Source organism: Vipera berus, assembly GCF_964194415.1.
Source record: "Vipera berus genome assembly, chromosome: 1".
NCBI classification, from domain to species: Eukaryota; Metazoa; Chordata; class Lepidosauria; order Squamata; family Viperidae; genus Vipera; species Vipera berus.
Genome location: NC_138202.1, coordinates 262,279,690 through 262,291,695, shown reverse-complemented (window position 1 = coordinate 262,291,695; position 12,006 = coordinate 262,279,690). Strand labels below are relative to the sequence as shown.

At 39.7% G+C, this 12,006-nt stretch overlaps 1 protein-coding gene across 1 annotated transcript in view; it reads right to left on the bottom strand.

Moving 5' to 3' along the window:
* The window catches only part of RNF217 (ring finger protein 217), a 56,808-nt gene that overhangs the window by 21,008 nt on the left and 23,794 nt on the right, over nt 1–12,006 (bottom strand). Inside the window, exon 2 of the mRNA XM_081324598.1 lies at nt 10,388–10,621. Coding sequence (XP_081180724.1) covers nt 10,388–10,621 — 234 coding nt within the window. The remainder of the gene's footprint in view (nt 1–10,387; nt 10,622–12,006) is intronic.

Below are 12,006 nucleotides of genomic sequence, written 5' to 3'. Positions count from 1 at the left end.
GAGCGGTTAACAGGGCATATATAAATAACAATACAAAAATTAAAAAGAAATTAAACAAATGCCCAATTAAAATACGATAACAATAAAAACAGTAAAAAACCCATTAAAAAACCCTAATGTTCCCCATCAGGCCAGACCAGCTAGTTCAAATAAGTGTGTCTTCAGCCCGCGCCGGAAGGAGCGAAGGTCCGATGCCATCCGGAGCTCAACCGGCAGTTGGTTCCATAACGCCGGAGCACCCACAGAGAAGGCCCTCCCCCTGGGGGCCACCAGTCGACATTCCCTGACCGGAGGCACCCTGAGGAGGCCCTCTCTGTGGGCACACACAGGGCGGAGGGGAGTTGACGCCGGCAGCAGGTGGTCCTCGAGGTATCCCGGACCCATGCCATGTAAGGACTTAAAGATCATAACCAAAACCTTGAACCTCACCCGGAAGACAACTGGTAACCAATGTAGCTCGCGGAGCAAAGGTGTAACATGGGAGTACCGGGAAACTCCCAAGACAACTCTCGCGGCCGCATTCTGTACCAGTTGGAGCCTCCGAGTGGTCTTCAAGGGAAGCCCCATGTAAAGAGCATTGCAGTAGTCCAGGCGAGAGGTCACGAGCGCATGAGTGACCGTACACAGGGCATCCCGGTCCAGATAGGGGCACCAGGCGAACCTGGGCGAAAGCCCCCCTAGTCATGGCCACTATATGGTCTTCCAGAGTAAGTCGTGAATCTAGGAGGACTCCCAAGTTGCGAGCCCTATCCACGGGGGGTAAGGACTCACCCCCCATAAGAAGAGATGGAATATTTTGAATGTCCCGGGATGCCGGAATGCACAGCCACTCAGTCTTGTCAGGGTTGAGCTGAAGTCTGTTCCTCCCCATCCAGGCCCGAACCGCCTCCAGGCAACGGGACATCACATCGAGGGCATCACTGGGGTGGTTTGGGGTCAAAATGAAAAGTTGGGTATCATCGGCATATTGATGATACCCAACTCCAAAACCACGAATGATCTCACCCAGCGGTTTCATGTAGATGTTGAACAGGAGAGGCGAGAGGACTGACCCCTGAGGAACTCCACAAGCGAGAGTCCTAGGGGTCGACCTCTGTCCTCCTGCCAACACCGACTGCGAGCGTCCCAGGAGATAGGAGGAGAACCACTGAAGAACTGTGCCTCCCAATCCCCTGAGACGCCGCAGCAGGATACCATGGTCGATGGTATCGAAAGCCGCCGAGAGGTCTAATAGGACAAGGACAGAGGAATGTCCTCTGTCCCGAGCCCTCCAGAGATCATTCACCAGAGCGACCAATGCCGTCTCCGTGCTGTACCCGGGCCTGAAACCCGATTGGAACGGGTCTAGATAATTATCACAATTGAGCCCAAAATTTCTGCTGTTAAGTGAGTTTTGCCCCATTTTATGACCTTTCGGGCCACAGTTGTTAAATGAATCACTGCCAGTTGATAATTTAGTCATCTGGTTGTTAAATGAATCTGGCTTCCCCATTGACTCTGCTTGTCAAAAGGTCACAAAAGATGATCGCATGATCTTGGGAACACAGCAATGGTCATAAATGTGAACCAGGCACAAAGCATCTGAATTTTGATCATGTGATCATTGGGATGCTGCAAAGGTCGTAACTCAAAAAACAGTCATAAGGCACATTTTTCATTGCCATTGTAACTTTAAATGAACTGTTGTAAGTCAAGGACTATTTCTAAGTCTACAACTTCTCATTTACTGACACATTAAGATGAAGCTCTTAAGAAGCCTTATCAATGAGAGAAAAAGACATTTCATAGGGAATTAACTTTGTTGGCAGCTTAAACCAATAAAATTCTCTTGAAATCACAGTGGGGTCACTGCAGACTGATTTCTATAATTTATCTCCTTACCATACTAATTCCACTTCAACTACTGTCAGTACAAAACCTATTCTTATCACCGATATTAGTGCTTAACCAAAGTTAAGAAGTAAAATATCCATTTATTATTACTAGCTAATCATATTCCTTTCATTATTTTTCCATTCAGAACCAATATAGACTAGCTTTTCCTTAGGAAATTGAACAAATTTAGAAAAAGTTGGAAATTCTTTTTAACAGTTGAAAAATGGTACATGGAAAACACTAATCAATATTCAATCTTTAGTAGATATAGAGGACAGGCTTTTTTGCAAGTTAATTAAAAAGCTAAATTGTAATGTTTAAATTAATTTACATTTGTCGCAGTAATGCCCAATTTCTTTTTGTAATCTTGGACTCCCTGGCCCCATAGCCTGCCAGTCAAAGGCTGTGATCTCCAGTTTATAAAAAGTTACATGCCCCCGATAGATAGGTCATCAAAGCCTTCAATCTTACAATAAATGGGATCAGCAACAAATCTTCAGGTAGAGCCTTATACAGTAAGAAGAATGCTCTTGGTCATTGGCTGATAGACATCTGCAAATTTGTTCAGGCTTTCCGTCATACTAATTTTTCCTCAAAACATATTGTTTTCATTATGGAAATTTATTGTTCATGCTTAAGTTTTGTAGTATACTAAAGTACTATCATTCTTACAATATTTTGGTAGTAATCTTTAAGGAATACAGGAATCTAAGTTTTCAATATGTACTATGGACAAAGTACAATTACATAATAATCTTTGTATACTTATGTTTACTTTTCCTCTAAGGAAAGCAAATGTCATAAAATGAGTAATGGAGATCATCTGCTGAATGTTTTGGGTGTTCTACTCCTAAAACAGGCAAACACATTAAGTCTTTACTCTATTTCTCACCTGTTTTATGCCTTTATTTATTAATGTGCTGCCCATCTTGTCCAGTGATGACTCTCAGACAGCTTTTAACTTTCATAAAAATCCAGAATATCAGCTGTTACATTTATTATAACATGCCAAATAAAAAACTGGTGTCATATGTTAATCTTTAATTAATACCAAGATAATCAATTTATCTTCATATTGGTAAGGCATTCTGATAGAACCCTATATCTATTTGTCTGCAACAACCTGGATGTGATAAGGATTATGGATTCCACTAAGATTTCAGCAAGCATTCTATTATTATGACCTTTGACCAAGGCCAGTTCTCTTGAATGAGGTTTTGTATACATAAGAATTTATACGGCTCTCAAGGCTCTAAAAATATCACACAGCAAAGCTGTTAGCAGAACATTAATTAAGCAGAGATCAATTTTATTATGTCTTCCTGGTCAAGGCACAGATCTATTTTAATTTTTGAAACATAAATCTACAGATAGATGGATAGATAGATAGATAGATAGATAGATAGATAGATAGATATCAATATGAAGTTCTCAAACTCCAGGAAGAATATAAAACAGCTGTTTATTGTTAAAGTAGTAAAAACAATAAAAACTACTATTTACAAACCTAAAACAACCTAGCTTTTGCTGGTCCACTGCCAGTGTCATCAGGGTAAATGCTAAGGGGTGAGGAGTTTGTTTATAAGTCTTGTTGACTCAGTGCCCTGCCCACTGATCGTGTAATAGTGCACTGCCCACTGATCGTGTAAGAGTTGTGGGCATTTTGTTTAATCTCTTTTAATTTTTGTATTTTGTCTTTTAACATGCATTGCCCTGTTCACCGCCCTGAGTCCTTCGGGAGAAGGGTGGTATACAAATAAAATAAATAAATAAATAAATAATAGGGCCGCCCGTCCTAACTAACAGTAAATATCATCTTGGTCCGGAGTGTCTGGTTGGGACACCAAGATGATGCGCCCCAAGGAGCCATTATTAGAGGAAGAAAAATCATCTGTGATCTATAGCGTACAATGTAAGGACTGCCAATGCAATTACATCGGAGAGATGGCCAAACGGATAAAGACCAGAATCCATGAGCATAGGTTGACTGTTAAAAGGCAGGAACAATACTCACAAATATAGACACACATGGCCAGCAATGGCCACTCATTTGACTTCATGGGGACGGAAGCTATCGCCCAGGACACCTCCAAAGGAGGCCGGCTGCTTAGGGAAGCCTGGTTCTCAGACATACACTCGATCAACCGGCACATAGAGCTACCGCCAGCTTATCAAGCATTGAAAGCGTATGAAGAACAATCCAAAACGCTGATTGCACTCAGAAGGAGAGGGACCAAGGAGGATAGGCAGCCATGCTACCCATGTGGGGGAAAGGAGGCCGGACACACATCAACCCGTCTACACCAGGGAAAGGGAACAAGTGAGGAGTGAGTCTGCAATAACTCCTGACAGCCGAACGCCGAAGTGGTAGGGAAAGAGCGGACTGCATCCAATGCATTTATGTGTGAACGGAGATCGGCTGGAAAGAGCGGAATCAATCGGACGAAGAGAGGAGAAACAGGAACAACTGGGAGGCAAGGCAGGTATACGGGCATGCCCAACCCAAAGTCCGGAGGGGATTCGACAGATCGGTGAGGGCGGAGCAATGCAGGGACCCATGGAGGAAGAACAACGAATAGAGGAGGATGGTGCAACCCACAGAAAAGGAGAAGCAAGATAAACAACAGCCGATTGAATGCGGACGGTGGAACAAGATCAGGGATGACCCTGTAAACACTCCAATCGACTGAACACGGACGAGACAGGGAGGATGCCGCAACGCGCACACATGCCTACGCGCAAGGAGCAACTTGCTGAAAGCGGACAGCGCAACAAGATGGAGAATGATCCAGCAGCCACTCTGACCTACTGCATGCTGACGAGGCAGGGGGGAAGGGCATCACAATGTGTGCACATACCCACATGCGACAAATGATCGGAGGGGACGAGATTGGCAGGATTGAATGGCAGAGGGCATAAACAATGGACAGATGCACTAGAGAAGGGAGGGGCGGGAATGGTAATAGAAGGGTGTATACAACGCCAGCCCAGGACATGCAGCCTATGATTGCGGAAGGGGGGCGTTTGGAAGATGGAATAATAATAGCATCACATGGCTGGACGCAAAGAGGGCGGGTTGAGAGGATCAAAAAGACAGGAGAGGAGACACAACAATGAAGGGTAGGATTGACAGAGGTGAAAGGGGCAAAGAAAGGAACAACAGGAAGAAAGAAAGCAGTTGGACACGCACAAGGAGATGCAGGACAGCTAGGATATTTACGGTTACTTAGGCTTATATCAACAAGGCTTATAAACAAACTCCCCACCCCCTAGTATTTACCCTGATGACGCTGGCAGTGGACCAGTGAAAGCTAGGTTGTCTTAGCTTTGTAAATAGTTGTTTTTATTGCCTCTGCTTGAAATAATAGGAAAACTGTATAACACAAACAAAAAATAACCTCATAACTACATTTCTTTGTTCTAGGTACGTCCCATAGCCACAGAGTATGTCAGGACTGCGAGCTATATTTGTTTGACTTTGACTTTATTCTTGCCTTTCATTCAGGAGTTCACGGAGGCATAGATAAATCCCTATTTTCTCTTACCATAAATAAGCCCCAGTGAAATGGTGTACTTAAATTGTTTTAACAGCACTAGGGATTTCCATGTGCAAGACCCTCCCAGCCACCAAGCTCACTGGCCCAGTTGCTATCTCTTAGCCCAATATTTGGGGGGAAAATATGGAATGCTTTCTATGTTGACATGAATGTCTAGACAAAAGACACAAGAAATTGAATGAATGTTCTTCCTGGCAACATATATTTGGGCAAATACACTATCTATTCCTATATCATATTTTCAACAGAATATGTTATAGTTTTAAAAATCAGAAATATAGTTTGAATCAAATCATGGCATTTTTTGCACTGCTTTGATTAGTCCTCTTCTTAGAAATTAGGTAACCCACTGGGCAATTATCCTTCTAACCTGGTCTTCTAGTTTTCCAAGTTGCAATATTCTATCCTTGGTGGGAGCTGTTCAGCTGTGCTCTCTGCTTGACAGGCAGTAACTTAAAAAAAAAAGCAGCTGAACTTTGAAATATTAATAATCATATGTAAATATGACCTAGTTGAGCAAGTTGTGTTCTTAATGTTCAACTAAAACCTAGTTTTGCAACACAGATATTTGGTCACTTGAACAATATGAGGTAAATTTGAATATCAAATTAAACCTAGCCAGACATAAGCTGCTTATAGGGCTAAACCTGATAATTCTTTTTATCATTACATTGCTAAGTATTTTTGATGAATTGGCAATTGCATTTCACAGTAAAAGTGCAAAAGTTAGAACCAATAAACATTGAAGTAAAAGGAGAAAATACTAGCAGTTTTATACTGTAAGCTTAACATGTACCATATATTACAAAGTATTCTCCTTTTTGGGTGTGTAGGAAACAGCTGGTATAATTTACTGCTTTTGCAAGATCAGCCATTGAAGATATCTCCGCTATATGCAAAGAATGGTAAAGAGTAGCATTCAAAGAAAGATAGAAAATGGCTTTTATTTTTGATGTCAGCAAAACTGAATCTATCCTTAAAAATCTGTCTGCAGAAGAAAAGCACTGATGATGTTACCTAGTTAGGGTAAGGAAATGTCTGCAAGAAAACAAGCAAGCTCAGAGAGCACCAAGGACCCCTGCACATCATATATATCTATAGAAAATATAGATTATTAAAACTGCAAAACCTTTCAACTGAAGGATTAAGTTAGGTGTAGATGCTGTACTTAGCACATGAAAGACCACTATTCAAAGTGCCAAGTACTGTCTCTACATCTTCTGGGAGACTCCACAAAACTGTCTTAAGGTCTACTCCAAATTGTTTCAGCAAGTATCTGAACTCCAAACAACTTTGCCAGCATATCCTATGGAAGAGTTGCCTAAGCATGCACAAACACACAACCACTGAATCAAGCGCTTGATCCTTTAAAGGGCTTACAAATACCTTAATGATCTGAAGAGGAGTACTTTAAAAAGTATCTATGTAATGCTTTGTGCAGCCTTACAGTTTGTCTAATAAGATACAAAAATCTAACTCCAGAATATAACTTCTTGAAATTCTTATGCTTTACAAAATTGACCACACATCTCCATCGTGTGTGTATCATATTATTATGTGTTCCTTCTATACATCCTTACTACTGCTACCCGTATATTCCATCCCATATTCTAAATAAATAAATTTAGGATTTAGCCTGGTTCCATACAGATGATTTGGGTTTAATAAGTCTTGTAATATTCATCATCCAGAGGGCACCAGATTGCCTATCCCCAAGGTTTTGTGTGTGAAGACTTTCTTTTCCAACTGTGTTTCACACTGCTTTTCAACCTAGTTCACGGGGTGTCAAACTCGCGACATCACATGACGTGTCACGACGTCTTGTGACTTTTTTCCCATTGCCGGCAATGGGGTGGGAGTGGTTTTGGCATGATGCATCAGGCCCACACCCCTGACCTAGTATGTCTGACCAGGTTGATGTGTGTAGAAATGGGGGGGGGGGAGAGACAATGCTATATAAGCTGATGTGAGAATATAAATAAAATAAATAAGCAGAAAAATGTTTTTCAGGAAAAAAAACAATGCACAGAAATACATAAGTTGCCATTAAAGTGTACACCCTAACTCTCTGTAAATTTCAAGCTTTATTTTAGGAAAACAAGATATATCCACCCTAGATATATACTGCCAGAATTTTTTTTCACTGCATGTCTTTCATGAACAACTGAAATGCAAATTTAATTTTGATTTTCTTAAAGTATAATGGATTCCCAAAGGATAATTCCACAAAACAGTTCAGGTACCATGAGCTGAATAAATTATGGTTCAAAGCTCACAGGAATTTTTATAGATTTTCTTAAATCAAAGGTGGTCATAATGTCCACAGCAACTAGTTATATATTTGCAAGCCATAGCAACTATTAGGAAGTTAGGGGGGGGGAGCCTTTAAAGCAGCATTATTTAATGTGCCGGCCATATTGTCTAGACAGCACAATAGAGAAGAGTACTTTAAGAAATAAAGAAAGTGAGGGATGAGTAAGGATACAAGTCAATAACACATTCCAAGGTTCTAACTCATCTGCTTTCTAATACTTTCAACATGATTAAAGAAAAACACAATTCAAGAGAGAATGTAGAATATAAAGTACATTAGTCCTAAAACAAAAATTAAGAATACAAAAAAAGATATATTCATTAAGCGTCCTGTATTCTAACAATATTTTCAAAGAACACTATGCTTTTGTATCTAATTAATTCAATATGATGAAATATTAGATTATAAAATCCCATCTAATAAATATTACATTAAAATCTAAATATTAGGGCAGTACAGTTTCCAGTTCAGTTCCAAAAAGTCCCTTTAGTGAATATGAGAACATAGTCTAAAACTTCTTAAAGCAGAGGCATCTTTTCCAAGGATCATGTGACTGACTTGTACAGCTGCTATATATTATCTTTAAATAGATTCAGTTGCTTTAAAGAGGGTTACTTTTGAACTCCTGCACTATTTGAAAAGTTATTTGAAAAACCTTTTTTGGAACATAAATGAATTATTTACATATGATTTGTAGAACATTATTCTACAAATGTAGAATAGGTACACATGTTTAAGACTGTGTACCTACCGGTACCAGTTAGTGAGAGAAGCATGGGGATATTTAACTCCACTTAAATTGACATGATAACCTCAATTTTGGTCAACCAGCAAAATAACTGTGTTGTGTAGAAGAAATCTTGATCTCTTAATTTTTGGTGGGACTTTTCTAAACCACTGGTTTATAAACGTGTATGCTGAAAAACAAGCAAAACACCCAGTTCTACATACCATACTGAGCATTTAAAAAAAAAACCTTAAATATCAGTTAGTGCTGACTGCATCCTCCTGGCAATGAATTAGCTGCAAATTCTAAAATCAATGAGCATACCCATGAGTTTGGACTATGAGTTAATAATATATCAGAACCACATTAAATATTACAAGAAAATGTGTTATACATTTGTCTACCAATCCCTAATTTGTAGTCCTGATCCTGTAGCTCACTGAACCACTCTTTCCAAATCTTGTTTTTAATATTATATGGTCTTTAAATTACCCCAGCATCAGACATAAGCATTAAAAATAAGAATCTAAAGCAAAACTCTATGCCTATATTACTGATGATTCTTTTTATATATATACAATTTTTAATCTGGGACTCTGCACATGCAGTATCTTATCATGCATATTTTAGTGTGCATTTTTCCAAAAAATATACTGCACATATAACAACACATATATTTAGAGTAGAGCTGGAAGGGACCTTGGAGGTCTTCTAGTCCGGCCCCGTTCAAGCAGGAGAACCTATACCATCTGAGACAAGTGACTGTCTAGTCTCCTCTTAAAAATCATCAGTGATGGAGTGCCCACGATTTCTGGAGGCAAGCTGTTCCACGGGTTAATTGTCCTCATTGTCAGGAAATTTCTCCTTAATTCCAAGTTGCTTCTCTCCCTGATCAGTTTCCAACCATTGTTTCTCGTCCTCCCCTCTGGTGCTTTGGTGAATAACGTGACCCCTTCTTCTTTGTGGTAGCCCCTCAAATACTGGAATACTGCTATCCTATCTCCCCTATTTCTTCTTTTCTTTAGACTAGACAAACCCAAGTCCTGCAGCTGTTCTTCATATGTTTTAGCCTCCAGGCCTTTGATCATCTTGGTTGCTCTCCTCTGAATTTTTTCCAAACTCGCAACATCTTTTTTGTGATATGGTGACCAAAATTGGCTGCAGTATTCCAGGTGTGGTCTTACTAGGGTTTTATAAAGCAGTACTAATACTTCACATGATCTTGATTCTATGCCTCTGTTTATACAACCCAGGATTGTATTAGCTTTTTTGGCTGCTGCTGCACACTGCTAGCTCATAGTCAAGTGATTGTCCAGTAGGACTCCAAGGTCTCTCTCATAGTTCCTGTTTTTGAGCCAGGTCTCGCCCCTAATAGAACTAAGCTTAAATAGCTGCATTCTCATAGGTAAGATCTATTAACTACCTAATTGAATTTCAGACCAAAGTGGCACAAAGAAATCAGAATAATCCCAAGAGCAAAACGCAAACCATGTACTTTGAGATGGATTGATTTCAGTGCAGTACCAACTCACAAAAGTACAGCTGGGAACTTTGTAAAATTCAGCTAGGGTACTCATATATGTACAACACTTAAAATAAATATTGCAAAAGACCACCAAATACTTCAGAGTGTAAGAACTGACAAACTTCATAAAATATTGCAGGGCCATTTCCAAATGTAGACAAAAAGACACAACAAACATAAGGATTAACACGGCATCTGACTAGCTAGTCCAGATAGATTAATGGTTGACCAATACTGGGTATGAAGCTATATATTTGTAGTCTAAAAACACAGCTTACATGAGATTCCAGTAAGAGAAGAAAGCCCATTTAAATGCCCACCATATCCTGGCCTAATTTTGCTGCTCACAGCTCTGCCATTTAATCCATTACTTGTGTGAGCATGCTCACTTTGTACTTGTTCTCCGTTTTGGTAGGGGTCGGAATATGACCTCTCTTCTTGAAGGTTGTAAAGTGCTTGCATTGAGGGCATGGCTTGGTGCTTGAGCCAATACGGCCAAGTTCCAGGAAGTATTTATATTTGATGATGTCATCATGTGGCAAATTGAAGAGAATGGTGGTTTCATCCAGATGTTCACTGCACTCTGTTATCGGGCATGGGATATCTGCTTGGCCCACCTGTACCTGCATATAAACAGAAAAATGTGTTATTAAATATCTTTATGCCACAAAAGTAACCTCACAGAACTATTCATCTTTTAAGTGAATAGCTAGTCCTCGCTTAACACCTGCCCTGTTTAGTCACCGTTCAAAGTTCTGATGGCGCCCTCAAGCCCTCGCACTTAGGACCATCACAGCATTTCCACAATCATGTGATAAGAGGTTTGGGTGCTTCACAATCATCAGGGATTTATGACCTTCACAGCATCCTGCAATTACACGATCGCCATTTGTGTGCTCCAAAGCCACTTTCCAACAAGCAAAGTCAATGGAGAAGCTTATAAAAAAATTGAAATTTGGGTGCGTGTGATGTCTTGCTTAATGATCCCATCACTTAACGATGGGAGTTGCCAGTCCCAACCATAGCCATTACAGGAAGAATACCTGGTATAAGGCAATGGGTTTGACTTAGTTTTATTGTGTGTAAATTAATACAAGTCATATTTACAAAATTAAGGTGAAAAAAGCAGAATCTATTAACACCATTATGGAATATAGGAGTTAGAAGCCATGGTCTTCTAGAGTCCAGAAGTTGCTTAGCGCAACAACACAATCGATGTTGAAAGATTGTGAGGAGACTTAATTCTTTAACATCTAAGACAACCCTCTGCCACCATGTTTGTATAGAATTTTTTTAAAAAAAAATTGCCTCCAAAACAAATTCAAAATGAAGAATAAATGTTTTTAATCTCTCATGTTTGCATATTTTAATTTTTTTAAAAAAATAAATTTAAAATTAAAATTAAAAAAAATTCTTAAGAATTATCAGGCAAATTAATCTCTACTATGCAACAGTGAAAGCTACATATATCAACTACACCTACATCCAGTGAGACAATATAACAAAACTAAAAATATATATAAAACAGCCAAGAAAAGCCAACAAACCACAACAGTCAATCTTCATACAGGCTCAACCATACATCCAGGGCCTCAGGCTTGATGACAAAAACCTTTCTTCAAGATCTTACAAAAAGATCAGTAAGGCCAGGGCAAGTCTAATCTCTGGGGGGAAAATGTTCCAAATCTCAGGCATCACAGCATAAACAGGTCTTAGGGTAGGTGGGAATGACCTTGGGTGGTAGGGACGAAGAGAGTGTCTAGGGAGGGAGCTCCTAGCTGCATAATGGCAAAAAATAAAAATAAAAACAAATCAGAAAGGATCTTAACTTATCAGTTTGTAAAAAGATTTGTACTTTCAGAGTTAGAAGATTCTTATAATGTAGCCTTAAAATAAAATAGAATTAGCTTATTGTGTTTCCTGTCCAGTCTACCTAGGAAGGCTGATAGTCCCAGCAGATGACAGCACCTGGGGTGGGGGTAAGGTTTCTGGAGAATGCCCTTCCTGC